The following is a 15,952-nucleotide window of genomic DNA, read 5'->3' as shown; positions in this document are numbered from 1 at the left end:
TCTAACACTGCTACGTTGGTATCCAACACAGAAACCTCTGCCATCACAACATAAGCACTTTCCCATTAGCAAAAGTTAGTGAAGATCAAAGAGGTCTCTGAGTTCATCCTTTGAACAACTTGACAATACAGCAGTTACAAATATCCACTGGGTTGATATCTTCTCCATCTTCAAGTTTTCCCAAAACATAAATTATCATGTTTCGGAGATCCTGGGTATTCCCCAGCTGCTCTTCAAAAGGGGTAGTCTTTTATACAATAAATCAGATTCCAATCCATCACATACATTAAAAATAAAAATGGATGATACAACTCCAGAATATAAAAACTGATTCTGTTAAATCCCCATTTTCACTCCAATAAATGCTTCATACACAGTATTTTTTGTTGTTGTTACCAACAGCATTGGAAGCACAAAGCTGAAGAATTTATAGGTTACAGGTAATTCTTGACTTACAACCAAATTGGGCCTGACATTTTGGTTGCCAAGCGATATGGTTGTTAAGTGAGTCATCAAAACAAGGATCCAATTTTAATGCAGTGAATCACTGCAATTCCTAAGTGAATTAATCCTGCTTCCCCATTTCATTTGCTTGTTGGAATCTAGCTGGGAAGGTCACAAATTGTGATCCTGTGACTGTAAAATGCTACAATCATTGTAAATGCGAGCCAGTTGCCAAATGCCTGAATTGCAATCACATGACCACAGAGATGGTGTGATAGTTGTAAGTTTGAGACAGGTCATAAGTCACAAAGCACCAGACTAGAAACAAGGAGACCATGAATTCTAGTTCTGCCTTAGCTATGAAAGCCAACTGGGCAAGAACCTGAGCCAGTCACCCTTTCTCAGCCCAACTCACTTCATAGGGTTGTTGTTGAGAAAATAGCATATGGAAGGAGGATTAGGTGTTTGCCACTTGAGTTGTTTATAAATTTGAAACGAATAAATTAAAAATATATTTTTTTAAAGTTGTTAAACAGACTGTGGTAAGACAAGGACTATCTGCAATGCATTCAATACCAATTTAGTTCTACTGTGAGGGAGTGAAATTAGGGTTGCTATCTGCTCTTTTCAAAAGTAGGCTGCAGTCATGCAGACAATCTCCCTCCCCCCACCCTTCCTTCAAGTATTCATGCTATATAAATTTGATTAATAAAATAAATAAAATCCCCTCAGAACTGTACTCACAGGCATCCAAAGCCAGTGTTCAAGCTTCCTGGCTAATTGATCAAAACTGGCATTTTCAAAGTCATGCTGACCTCGAGGCAGCCTTACCCCATTCAGTCTTTTGAGCTTAGAAAAGCAAATGCTAAGAGAAAGTGGGAAGAGGGGTGTGTATAACAGGAAAGGTGAAAGCAAGCACATATAGGGAAGCGTGGGCAACATCTGGAGATTGGCAGCTATTACAAGCTATTTCATTCAATTGCCAGGACCACAAGCTATGGTGAGCCACATATGCTGGTAGGAGTCCTGCAGCATATACTGGTAGGAATCTTGTCTGGAGCTTGGAGGTTCGCCAAGAGCTCAGTTGCAACTAGAAGAGGAACAATCACACTGAAACAGCACCTCATCCCAATTAGTGCCAGAACTTTTGGAAAAAAGCAAAGGTTTTATGCTACTTTATAGACCTTGAGACTTCTTTCAACTGAGCATTAAAAGACTGTGCATAAAGGACCATGTATTAAAGACCTATTTATGTGGCAACAGCAGCTTGCAAATCCTCAAAGAGTGGAATAGATCCTCTGCCATTGTTGGGGAAAGCGTGTGCTTCTTCCACAAGCTTGGACAATGAACCTTCACCCTCATCCTACACCTGAGCTAGATATTATTGCATAAAGTATTATGTATAGAAATGCTACACTGTAGTGTTTTTGGAAAACAAAGAATCTTCTCTCCTACAATTGTTACTATGCTATATTACTTAATCTCATCAAAAGATGTAAACGTAGAATGCAATTTATTCTTACCAAACAAAACCAGATATTTTATTTTTTTTCCTACTTGGCAACTGAAATTTCTCAGTGAATTTTGAATTATAACAATCTATTGTTAATATGTTTAACACAGGTTAAAGATGACTTAGAATGTTCCCATACAAGTAGTATACATGTTTTATATTGTAAAAATAAAAATAAAATCATCGTAATTTGTGACTTTTCACTGTTGCATTCATATTACCAACTGAAAATATGGGCATTCTAATCATTCTCAGAAATGCACATTAAAGATGGCAGTAATGTAACAATGATGATCATGTTATAGTTATTAATAAAAACCTTACCATTTGGTAGATCTCTCCTTTTCTCTGTTAGGGGGTAAAACACACAAGAGTATCATTCCATTCATGCATGAAGTTAAGAAAAAAATTAATAAATATTTCATCCATTTTAGTAAAGTTTTTAAGTAATCTCTAATGGCCTGTAAATGATTCCAGATCCTCTAGATAATCACTCTACAGGACCACTATTAACTAGCTTAAAAGTCAGTTTTCCAGTGTAAATGACAGTAAAAAAAAGTGAGAGAAACAGACAACTTGATGTCAAGAAGTGGCAATTTTTTTAAAAAAAATTATCTCAGCATTTGTAGTAATTCTGGACAGGTTGCTGATCCATTGTTTCTATCCTACAAAAACAATACAACTGAATGTATGCAATTCTAGACAAGTAAATGAAAACAGTAATCGAAAGTGTAACATTCCTATAATTACCTCATTTAAAATATATATGAATTTTTAGATTTATAGTTCACAAATTTGTACATATCATACATTCTACCATATTAAAGAGAAGCAATGTGTTATATTGTGCAGTAAGATTTTTAACAATTAAAATGTTAGACCTACAGAAGTTACATACAGTATTTAAGAATAAGTGTGCAAGTATTTTATCTAAAATTTCAAAAATTTCAAATATATTCTAAAAAAGATATGCACTAACTCCTCCATCACTTATGCAAATTATATCCAAAAGGACCACAACAATGCACTATTTTTAAACTACTACATCCGAGTTCTTAATTTGAACAAAATAAAATTTAAGATGGATTTTAAACTCTTTTTCTATTTCACTGAAAGGCAACTCATCCTCAGTAAAATGCATTTAAACCTTTTTTTAATAAATAAATAAATAAATAAATAAATGTGCAGTAATTTAGTTCCCCCCCCCAGTGAAACAAAGCAAGTTATCTCCCAGCTATATTTTGAAGTAACTCTGACATGCTTTATCTCATTTGTAAAAGTAGAAAGAAAGAAAAATACATCTTGATATAATAAGAGAACAAAAACAGGACGCTCTGTCCCTTATTATATCATTTTTCATTCTAAAATATTTATCTGTCAGTAAATCTATATTGTGGGAATTATAGTGTTGGGAAAGGTCAGTTAGAGTACAGAGTTCAATCCGTTACTTCATGCAGAAATTCATATTAAAACATTGATGCTAGAAGACTCATGGAAAACTTTTTGTAATCAGAACGATATCCAGTAGTGTAATATAGACTTAAGAGTCCATCTAGTGGCTAAGCAACTTCTGCCCATTAAAAAGAAAAAAGAAAAGGAAAGGAAAAAGAAAAAAAGAAGAAAAAAGAAAAGCATGACTAAGAACTCCAAAAATATCTTTGCTGGAATAGATTTCAATTGTTTCCAATAAATTTTATCTTATGTTAATTTTTAAAACAAATTCTAAATTCTATATTGTATGGAAAACACGCAAAAACATTTACCTGAGTACTAATACAATTCACATAGTTTCTTAAGAGAATGAGAGATTAAAGAATTTCCTATACATTATATAGCTGCTGGTATATATATTTACATATGCAAATATGAATACTATGTAATCTCTGCCCAGTAGGTCATCACTACCCTTAACTAAACAGACAAAAGGAATGAGGGGGGAAAAAGCAGAGGGAGCAGGAGTGACTTCTGACTTTCTTCCAGCTTCCTCACTGAGTTTCTTTGTGGGAAGCCAACAGGAGCATCAGAAAGCAGTTTATCTTTCTTTCTTCCTCGTGCTGCCAGGTGGCGGAGCGAGCAAGGGGGCACTTGGGGTATGGGTTGGAAAGGGAATGTCTGGGATGCAAGAGCTTCCATGTGGTTTGGGAAAGATACATGAGCGTACACGAGAGATGCTGCATTGATCGAGGAAGGTATGCAGGTGGGCAGCAATGATTGGGGAAGGGTGCACAAAAGGATCGGCATGGGTCAGGTGGCATGCAGCATTTTGATGGAAATGATACTTAATTCATAATGTACAGTAGCTGAACATTAAGAATTAGGTAAATGTATCTAGGAAGCTAGGTAATTTCAAGCTCCAGCTAAGTACGTTATGATGCAGAAAAAGATCAATGTAAACTAAAAATTCATGAAGAATTAACATATCCAGGTTTGCTTATACATAGTTTGTGTGTGTGTACCTTTTTATGCATGAGTCTATAAAATTAAGCATGTATTTGTGGCACTAAAATACTATATATTTAGTAAGCTTTAAGTAAAGCATAAAGCACCTGACCAGAGAGAAAAATGTTAGGATATTCTTACTTCCTAACAAAAATGCTCCTCCAGATGATTTCTTTTCCCAGCCTATTTTTTCATGTTTGTTTCAACTAACATGCCATATATATTGTTGCTTCTGAGCATGTTGAGTCTTGTGCTAAAGCCAAGGCAAGACAAATCCAACTTATTTATTTCTTTTAAACATTTCTTCTTTATATATCTTGGGTTTATCCTACTTGGTTTTCTGGTACCCCCGTTAATTCTCATTGGACCAATTTTGCTAAATTTCAGTTAGCTTTTATTATTATTTAACTCTTCTAGGAAGGAATGATAATATTTAATGAATTAATTCCATAATACACTACATAGCCGCTAAAGCTAGTTGGTACTAAATTGTTCTAAAACTATCATGTACTGTGTAGAATGATCCATTGTGCACATATTCACATATGTTCTCTTTTTTAATTTGAATTGTGAAAAGTAATTACTTGCTTATTAATACACGGAACAGCTTTCAGGCAATGTTATTTCAAAAAACAAAACAAAAATATTTTATGACAAGTTTTTCCCCCCAAGCCTAATTTTAGCACAGGGGGAATAGGGGTGGCTTAGGAAGTATCAGCACTGGTCCAACCAACTTTATCCAATGCTGCATTAGTACAGGTAGTCCTCAAGTTACAAATGTAATGGAACCTGCCAATTACATTGGTAACCCGAAGATTCATTGGAATGAATCACGTAAAATGAACATGAAAACTCTACTTTCTCCCATGCATTTGCTAATCAAATGCCCAGGTCATTAAGTATAATTGGTATCTTAGGGTGGAGAAGGGCATGGGTGGCCTAGTGATTGAACAGGCCACCTGCTTAAGACCACCCAAGGACTCTCACAACCCATTGAGATACCTCATGCAATTGCTTCCCCATCACCATCCTGCTGCACCGGGTTATTTACCTTGAGAAGATCTGTCTCCTCTCTGCCGTGGTTTCTTTTGCTTCCAGCATCCAATTGGCATGCAAATGCTTTTCGTATGCCGAGAGGGAAATGTTCTGGGTGCCATGATCTTGGACTTCCGGGCACGACATCACAGTGTCCAGAAATTTCCAGTCTGCACACAAAATGATTGCAAGCCGACAAGGTGTTTTGAGGCAGCGAAATCACGCTGTCTCAAAGTGTCCCATTGGCTTGCAAACATTTTGTCTGGAGACTGGAAGCTTCTGAGTGGCGTGATCTCATGGCCTGAAGTCCTGCAAGATCATGGTGCCCAGAATAGTTCACTCTCGGCACGCAAAAAACGTTTGCAAGCCAATCAGATGTTGGAAGCGAAATCGTCAAAGAAACCATGGCAGAGAGGAAACAGATCTTCGCAAGATAAGTGACCTAGTGTAGCAGGATGGGAGGGGAGAAGCAATTGTGGAGAGCGGTGGGGGGGAATAGGCAGGATGAATGTTTCACTGCCTCTGTGGTCGTTCATAAGGGTGAATGGCTGCTGTGGTGCTGCAACATTCATAGTTTCAGGATTGTGTCATAAATACTTGGGGGGGGTTATCACGTAACTTTGAATGGTCACTAAGTGAACTGTCATAACTCAGGGATTACCTGTATTGGACAGACTCCATTAATTGAAAACTTGTTCAAGCCGAACTGTTATAAAGCAAAGTAGGGAGGGCACAAATTAATTGGGCATGACCACAGGCCAAAGGTTTACTATTATAAGCTAGAACTACACACAAGATAAACAAACACTCAAAAAACTATATAAGTACCAGATTTTCTCTGCCGTCGTCCAAGTAGGTCTGTTATTGTCTTTTGGAATTTTTTAGCTTCTTCTTCATTAGCAAAATTAAGACCCACCTGACATGTCTGAAAAACAATAATGTTCGTGATCAACCTAATATAGGGAATAAAGATGTACACTTAATTCAGCAACTATATGAACAAAAAAAAACCCACTGAAAAAAGTACGTAGGCTTCAGGTTTTGTTCCCATACTTTTACTCTTATAGCTTTCTGTTATAAGCTAACTAAAAATAACATTAAGCATAAATTACATTTTCAAGTAAAAACCAGTTTTATTTGAACATTACAAAGTTTGAAAATAATCAATAGAAATATAGACATCAAGTAAAACTACTTAATATTTCATAGGTTACTTTAACAGATTAGATTTAACATAAAGTAATAATTTTTCCAAATTAACTCCTGAAAATACTTACGTCTCCAGCAAAGGTATGAAAATATGCTCTAGGACTATTATATACAAAGTTATTATATAATTCTTGTTCCCACAATTGTTTTCCATCCTGCAAGAGTGATAAGGGGGCAGAAGGAGAAGGGAAGAAGGTTGAGACAATAAATTATTATAAGCAAATATGTGTGGATTTATATCTCCCCTTTGTACATTATAAGTTTTTATATTGTTTTTGATGACTTTGTTTCAGATTAAAATTCTATTCTTAAGACGTAAAAATTAGCTTACGTTCTTGGTAACCTGTACTTTTGTACTATAAATCTGAAAATCTGCTACAATTCTCATGTAAATTTCTAGTGTCTCAGAGACTATTAAAACAAATATGGACAAAATTCAAAAATAGGACATGTACCATTGCAAACAGGCCAGATTTTTTTTCCTGAAGTTCTAAATGCAAAAAACTAAGCTGTTTGTACTTTCAGCAAGAAAATATCTGCAACAGAATAGAATATGAAAAACAAAGTGCTTGCTTTATGCATAGTTCTCTTTATCCATATTGCTTTAGCTATTAATATTTAAACAATTTGTAATTATATGCAACTGCCTACAACTCAACATTTTCATAAGATATAAACAATAGAAATATAAACTAAATATGGCAAAGGAAGTTTTTACCTTGATATCGTATATTCTGATAAAATAGGACCTTTGTGGATTGTCTTTTACAAGGCAAGCTACACCACAGCATTTCTTTGACCACATAGCATTGCGTTCTGCTGCATATATCTGAACGACCACAGAACACATTGTCTAAAACAAATTTTCAAAAAAATTTTAGTTAAAATTTAGGTATCAACTTTCCATTAGTCACAAACAAAATCTTGCAGAATTCATCTGATGAAAATAGTATTTTCAGGCAGATAACGGTGCAATTTCTTTGAAAGTACTACAAAATGCCACAGGACTCAAAATAGTAATATAATTTATTTATTTATTTTTTAATTTTAATTCCATTTATATCCCGCCCTTCTCCGAAGACTCAGGGCGGCTTACAAGCTTAGCAGTAGCCTTCATTCTATGTATATGCCTGCTTATTAGGGCTTTCACACACACCCCAGCAGCATTATTACAAAGTCAGCTTAATTGCCCCCAACAATCTGGGTCCTCATTTTACCTACCTCGGAAGGATGGAAGGCTGAGTCAACCTCAAATACAAATAATGTATTTGAAAAACATTAACATGAAGATACATAAACACCTCCCAACTTTATCTATCAAAATTATAACTAGTGTTCACCCTGGGTGTCATGGTGACACGGATGAAAGAAATTGGGAGCTCTATTTTCCTAGTCCAATTTCGCTTTGTCTGGAGACCCAAGAGGCAACAAGGCAACAAGGAGGAACGGAAACCTTGGGAGTTCGGAACCAACGGTGGTTGGCCCAAACGGACCAAGGAAACTCTTTAAACAGGCGGGAGAAAGGCTGCCAGCAAATATATATACAGCCCAAGCCATAGACAGCTGGGGAAGAAGTAAAGAGCTGCGGCAGTGCCGCCAAACAGCTGACTACAATGTGTGAGATCTGGGTTAGATTGTTCTTTATTTCTCTTTCCTATGGACCTTTAAAATATAAATCCCTGAATTGTATAATTTTTAAAAGTAAAAACCCCAGGAAGACTTGGGAAGAAAAGAGTTAAAAGCGGCGAGAAAGCTGAAATGGGGGAACAAAATATAATTTTAATTTAATTTTAATTTATTAATATTTCTATACCGCCCTTCTCCCGGAGGACTCAGGGCGGTGTACAGGGCAAGAATAAAACACAGAAATTTACAAAAACTAAAAGATAATTAAATGCATGCCCGATTAAAATACAATTGATACATAGTAAAAACCCCAATAAAAATGATAAAAACCCCACCAATCCCCCCTCAGGCCAGGCCGGCTTGCTCGAACAAGTATGTTTTCAGATCGCGGCGAAAGGAGCGCAGATCGGGCGCCGTCCGGAGCTCAACCGGTAACTGGTTCCATAGCTCCGGGGCGCCCACAGAGAAGGATCTCCCCCTGGGGGCCACCAGTCGGCATTCTCTGACCGGTGGCACCCTGAGGAGGCCCTCTCTGTGGGAACGCACAGGGCGCAGGGAGCTTGATGCCGGCAGCAGATGTTCCCTGAGGTACTCCGGCCCCATGCCATGGAGGGCTTTGAACACCATTACTAGCACCTTGAATATAAAAAATATGCAGAAAAGATTTGAGACTGACTGAAAAAAAATGTTAATTTTTTTGGCTAACTTTTTTGATTTGGGAAGATTTTTTTACTTTGTTGTGAAAGAGCATTTTAAATAAAAGTTTTATTACTGGATAGACACATTGCAATTAATGAGGACATCTAGTGGTGAAGAAAGATACTACAGTAATACAGAAAGAATCAGAAGAGTGATGACCTTGAAACAACACCTGTGCTAAACAAAGAACATTCTGTGATTCTACAAAACAAAAAACAAAGATTTTTTTTAAAAACTACATCTTTTAACTCTAGACATAATTATTATAGAAACGACTTAGAAACAGAGGTTTGGGTTTTTAAAATATCTTTGAACTGACAGAATTATCTGGATTAGACTTATGCGGTTGGTTTTTTTTAATGGTGGATTACACCCTAAAGCAGTTGGCTCTTTTTAAACTTGGATTATAGCCTAAAGCAGCTGGCTCCTTTTTAAACCTGGATTACAGCCTAAAGCATTTGGCTCCTTTGTAAATTTGGATTATAGCCTAAAACATTTGGCTCTTTTTAAAGTTGGATTGTAGCCTAAAGTAGTGGGATTTTTTCCCCTAAAGTTGGATTATAGCCTAAATAAGTTGGCTTGTTTCTTTTTCTTTTTTCTCTTCTCCCTGTGGATTTACAAAATTTGCCTGATTGAACAATGAGTGCACCAAACTTCACTAAAATTACAAAAAAAAACCTGCTTCTGCACCCTATTCTGGAACATCTAGTCCCGCAAGTCAGGGATCTACTGAAGCAATGTTACAATGAGAGAAGGCAATCAATCTCCAAAAAGAGATGCACACAACTTTACAACTAATGCAAGAAATGATGCAGAAGAATCACCAAGAAACAAAAAGCACTAATGACAGAGAATGAAAGATTAGAACAGGGGTCAGTAACCTGAAACAGTGAAAGAGCCACTCGGAACCGGTTCCCTCACAAAAGGAAAAACTGGGAGCCAGAAAAAATGTGTGCGCATGCGCATACATGTGTGTATGCGCAGAACAGGGTTTGACTGAAGAGTGGAGCCAAGGCGAGATATGCACCTACCCTGCATATTTGAAATGATAGGTTGAACTTTTTTAGTCCCACTTTTTTTTTTTGGACCACACATAGCAGAGGACTGGGAGCCGCAGGTTGCAGACCTGTGGATTAGAACAAGCAAATCAAAACTTAGAAGGAGCGGTCGCTGCCTTGGAAATGGAGAAAGCTGTACACCATTTGAGATTTCAGAATGTACCCGAAGATAAAGAGGAAGATATAGCAGAACTGATTATTAATCTATTAGCAGAAACCCTAAAAATTGAAAGATTGGAGATGCAGCAAGAAGTTGATGAAATATTTAGAATGAATTCAAGTTACATGAGGAAACACAAACTGCGCAGAGAAGTCCATGTAAGATTTATGAAGAAAACAAGGGTGAGATATTAAGAAGAGTCAGAGATGACCCATTACAATATAAAGATAAAGAAATATTAGTGCTGAAACAGATTCCCAGGAGAATAAGGGATATTTGAAGACAATATCATTTCTTGACTACAAAGCTGATTGCAAAAGGAGTAAATTTTAGATGGGTAATGCCAGAAGGGATTCTAATCAATTGAAATAATACAAGATATCGATTGGATTCAGTGTTGAAGGCAGAGAATTTTGATGAAAGATATAGAGCATTTCTAGGAGAAAGAACACAATATCAACAAGAGGATGGAAAAAGCCAGAAACAGACAGAACAAACAATAGAGCAGTGATGGCGAACCTTTTAGAGACCGAGTGCCAAAACCCCAACCCCAAACCCACTTATTTATCGCAAAGTGCCAGGGCTGCATCAGCACTGTGGTGCCCTTGGGGGGGAGGGCAGGGAAGCGTCTCTGAGTGCCACTTTGGCCCGCAAAAAACAGGGGTGCAAAAATGGGCCAACGTGCTGCAAGGTGGAAAAATGGCTGCCACACCACGGAGTGCAGATACAAGGCGCTGCACCACGTAAGAACAGGGCAGGGCTAGTTAGTATCACGCAGGCACTAGCTGCGCCCCATTTGCAGTCCCTCCCTTTTCTTCCAGTCCACCAATTGACAATGGTTGGTGACCTCTGGTCTACCACCTCTACTCGAGCTTGCTAGTCGGCCGCTTCGCCTCCTTTGTGCTGGATGGGGCTCCTGCTCTGAGTGGCGGTGGCAGCCTGATGGACCTACTGCTGATGGCAGTGGGCCATGTGCCAACAGAGAGGGCTCTGAGTGCCGCCTCTGGCACGCGTGCTATAGGTTCACCACCACTGCAATAGAGGAAACAATTACACAAGTGGAAGAAGAAAAAGAGAAGATGAATCAAGAAAATGAGGGAACAGTAAGAGAGCAGAGGATTACGAGATCAACAAGACCTAAATATAAGTAAATCAAAATGGAGAAGGAAAATGGAATATTTTTCAGTGAATATAAATGGACTGAATTCCCCATCAAAAAGAAAAAGAATTTTCAAACAACTACAGAAATTAAACATTGGTATAATTTGTTTGCAAGAGACACACACAAAAGAAACCATAAATTTTTGGGAAATCCAAAACTTGGGAAACTTTACTGTATTATGCATCAGATCAACAACAACAAAAAAGAGTAGTAGTTATATATGTTAAAGAGACAATAGATTCCAAAATGTTTTATGCAGATGAAGAAGAATACTAATGGTAGAAATATTTTTAAATCAAAAACAGATACTTTTGATAGCAATATACCAAATAACAAACAAGAAGAATTTTATCAAAACCTTCACAGAAAAACAGTAGAAATGGAATATCAAAATATATGCTTAATTGGGGATTTCAATGCAATAGTAAATGGGACATTAGATTATAAAAGCAGTAAATCAGGGAAACAAGGAAGAAAAAGATTACCTAAGACTTTTTTTAACATGATAGAGGAAATTGGTATACAAGATATTTGGAGAGAAACGAACCCAGGAAAATCACAATATACATTTTATTATAATAGTCATAAATCTTGGTCTAGAATCGATATGATTTGGATGATGCCTGAATTAAGGGTTAATACAGTATGCAGGAAATTGAAATAGAATTAGGCACTTGGGCAGACCGTAATCCTTTAAAAATGGAGTGGAAAGGAATGCAGAAAAATTAAGATGGACTTTGAATCAATCTATATTAAAAGAGAAAGAATTTATAAAATTAGCAACAAAAGAAATGGAATTTTTCTTCAAAGAAAATAAAAAGAAGATACATTACAAAATTTATGGGATACAGCCAAAGCATATTTTTGAGGTGTACCGATAACATACATGGCGAAAAAAAATAAAGAAAAGAGACAACAATGTCAATTGTTAAGAGAAGAATTTAAAAAATTAGAACTTGAACTACAAATAAACCCACAAAAGAAAATATTGAAAAGACAAATGGAAATAATAAAACATAAATTAAATTTAATAGAATCAGAAAAATTGGCACAGCAAATTAAAAGGGCAAAGCAAAACGTTTTTGAAAATGCAAATAATTGTAGCATTCTAGGATGGCTTTCAACAACGAAAGCATTTGTACATCAAAATCTAGTCAGTCTCAATAAAATATGGACATACAAAGATATTCTAAACTCTGAAGGTAATTTAAAATCCAGGCAAGAGATGGAAAATCAGGGCATCGATTTAACATGGTGGTCACATTTACAAATGCAAGTCAGATATGACAACGATATTAAACAGTATGGATTTTATAAAGAGCAGACTATGTTTGATCACACATTACTAACTTCCGATGAAAAGTTAATTAAAAATGTACAATTTCTTATTAAATCTCAAAATGGAAAATGAACAAGTAAAAGAGACAATGATAGTATGGGCAAAGAATTTTGGATATAATATAGACTTAGAGAAGTGGCAAAGTTGTGGGAAAGAAACTATAAATAGACAATGTCAGCTTCATATAAAGAAAACTTATATAAAATGTTCTATAGATGGCACTTGCCACTAACAAGATTAGCAAAAATGTTTAAAAATATGTCAGGGAAATGTTGGAAATGGAAACACAAACCAGGTACTTATCATATGTGGTGGTCATGTGTTAAAGCAAGGAGATATTGGACAATAATCCACACTTGGTTAGAAAAAATGTTAGAGAAACATATAGACTATAAACCTGATTTTTTTTTACTAGGTATAATGCCAGAAAAACTTGATAAGCAAAGTACATATTTTATCCTACATGGGATAAAAGCAGCAAGAATTATATTTGCACAATATTGGAAGAACGAAGAACCAGAAGAAGAAATAATAAAAAAAATACTGGAGTTTTGCCTCCAATAACCCCAGAATATTTTCACACTTGGGACCTATTTTACCAGTGATTTAGGGATTAGGAATTTAATTTGTATTAGTGAATACTCCTAAGGGACGCGCTGGCTCAGTGGGTTAGGACGCTGAACTTGTCGATCAGATGGTCGGCAGTTTGGCGGGTCGAATCCCAAGTGCCGCGTAGCAGAGTGAGCGCCTGTTACTCATCCCAGCTTCTGCCAACCTAGCAGTTTGAAAGCACGTAAAAATGCAAGTAGAAAAATAGGGACACTACGGTGGGAAGGTAACAGCGTTCCGTGCGCCTTTGGCGTCTAGTCATGCCGGCCACATGACCACGGAGACGTCCTTGGACAAGCGCTGGCTCTTCGGCTTTGAAACGGAGATGAGCACCGGCCGCTAGAGTCGGAAACGACTAGCACACACGTGCGGGGGAACCTTTACCTTAGTGAATACTCAGACAACACATTTTTGTTGAATGATTACTATTGAATTGTTAAAAAAATTAATAAAACTTTATAAAAAACAAAATTGTAACTAGTAAGTACTGATTGATCCAAAAGTTATCTGCATACGGTGGATATCATCTTATTAGTGTACCAATTATTTTATGCACTTTATCCAAGTTGGGCAATTCAGAGGAGAGAAAGAAATAGAAATGACAGAATACAGTCCATTTTGTACATTAATGGATTAATGTAAACACCTAGCACTACCTTTGGCTAGGGACACAGATAAAAACCTATTGCCTGTTAAAATTAGACAATACATAGCAAGAAATTAATTCATAATATTTTAAACCAAATCCTGTTTGACTTTTTTAAAAACACTGTTCAAAATTTGTAATAGAATTGTTTTGTACATGATCTTCATTTGGCTTTGGATCACCAACAGCTATTCACTGAACTATAGCATGACACTTATATCAACAAAATCATTAAAAATATTAATAGACAATTGATATAATTCCCTGGCAGAATCCTTTAAAAAAAGCTGCTGTGAAAACTAGTATTTTTGTTTAGATTTCTGGTGGTGGGTTGTTGTTTTTTTATAATGTTATATAACCACATAAAGGTAAGGCAGGATATAAATATTTAAAACAAAGCTTGATAGTCAACAGAAATAAAACCAGCCTTTCAAGCTACAATGGAACATTAATTTAGCAGGACTAGAGTACATAAAATATGATGTAACCAGTCTTATTTTGATATTTTGATCAACTGGCAGATTTTATATGCTATAAAACTAAATGAGTGGAGACATCCTACAATGAAAAAGTTGACTGGTCCATCTTTTATCCATAAAAAGCAAGCTATAACATTTTCCATTTTAAAAATCTGAAGTGTGCAAATAATAATCTTGGTGCCCACAACAGAATTAGTAAATTTTCTAATTTAAATTCCTGCATCTCTTGTGCTGAAGTTATCACAGAGGTTATCAAAATTAAACTATTCTTGCATGTTACACAATGTTTCCTTTTGAAGATATTTTCTAGTAGATCATTTATTTCCCACAAAGAAAATCTCTTCCTTTAATATTTGAAGTGACAAAATCATGCACTTTCAATATAAACTACTGGCCAGAAAAAGGGAAGCTCATTTGTGGTATTTCACTCAAAGCCACACTATTGCAGGATGTTTCAAACTTTCAGTCTTAACCACAGAGGTCAAATACTATTTTAGTATTGCAGTCTACACAGTGATGCCTTTTTTGACTTTAGAACTGTAATGCAGGAAATAATTTCAAGACAATTTGGCTAAAAGTGTGGAGTGAAAAGCTGGATTAAGAATATTTCCTGGAGAAAAAGGACTTGCTCAAATTACATTCATGTTTTTTTTCAAAAATCTAGTAGTTATGCGTCGGCATATTGGAAATAAGAAGTCATACACTAAAACCATTTTTAAATACATGCACACAGCCTCATATTTTTGACCTTCACAAACCTGTAAAGCAAAGCTGAAGATCATAAGCACAATCATGGTTTCACTTAGCGACTATTTCACTTAACAACTGAGTTGCCAGTCCCAAATGTGGTCACTAAAGGAAGATATCTGTGTTCGTGTGCATTTGTTGAAATGTAGCTTTTTTTCTAAACTCTACAGATGCCTTGTGAGGGAAGAAGCAACCCCTTACTTATTATCAGAACTTTGCAGCATGGTATCCTCAAGGCAGGCGAGGAATCAATTCCAATACTATGACCAACGCTCTCACAAACTAAGATTTCTGCAACTCGTGATTCAACATATTTGGAAGTACTCCTGGATGTTACTCAAGTAGAGTTCTAAAAAAAATTAAAGCCTCACTTTGGTTGAGCTTGATTTGTGGTGACTTAATAGTTTCTTGACAATAATAGATTTGCCAATGCCTTATTCTATTGCTTTGTTTGTGATTCACAATCTAGCCTACAACTGTAGTACTTCCAAATGGTTTCCCACCTAAGTATTAACCAGATCTGACATTTCTCAGCTTTCTGAGATCAGCGTCGAGACTTAACTAAGTATAACTTTCTACATCAGGGGTGTCAAACTACCGGCCCAGGGGTGTCATCCAGAAGCCGCACCCACCCCATTGCCGGCAATGGTAAAACTGTCCGGATACATTGCGCGACATCACGTGACGTCGCAAGTTTGACATGTCTGTTCTACATAAAGACAAATATAGCAGTCTCTGTGAAAAGGAATATGTGCGCACAAATTTCACAAAATCCAAAATCGGGGGC

The 15,952-nt window shown here is 36.3% G+C and overlaps 1 protein-coding gene across 2 annotated transcripts in view; it reads right to left on the bottom strand.

The window, feature by feature from the left end:
- Nucleotides 1-15,952, bottom strand: part of WASL (WASP like actin nucleation promoting factor) — a 36,290-nt gene that overhangs the window by 13,682 nt on the left and 6,656 nt on the right. Inside the window, exons 2-5 of one of the 2 annotated variants that reach the window (XM_081331611.1) lie at nucleotides 7,359-7,493; nucleotides 6,709-6,795; nucleotides 6,260-6,356; nucleotides 2,282-2,305 (exon numbers count right to left, since the gene is read on the bottom strand). In XM_081331611.1, coding sequence (XP_081187737.1) covers nucleotides 2,282-2,305; nucleotides 6,260-6,356; nucleotides 6,709-6,795; nucleotides 7,359-7,493 — 343 coding nt within the window. The remainder of the gene's footprint in view (nucleotides 1-2,281; nucleotides 2,306-6,259; nucleotides 6,357-6,708; nucleotides 6,796-7,358; nucleotides 7,494-15,952) is intronic. The other variant, XM_081331612.1, reaches the window with a different exon arrangement.

This window comes from Vipera berus, assembly GCF_964194415.1.
Source record: "Vipera berus genome assembly, chromosome: 6".
NCBI classification, from domain to species: Eukaryota; Metazoa; Chordata; class Lepidosauria; order Squamata; family Viperidae; genus Vipera; species Vipera berus.
Note: the sequence above shows the minus strand (reverse complement) of the source record. Positions and strands in the feature narration are given on the sequence as shown.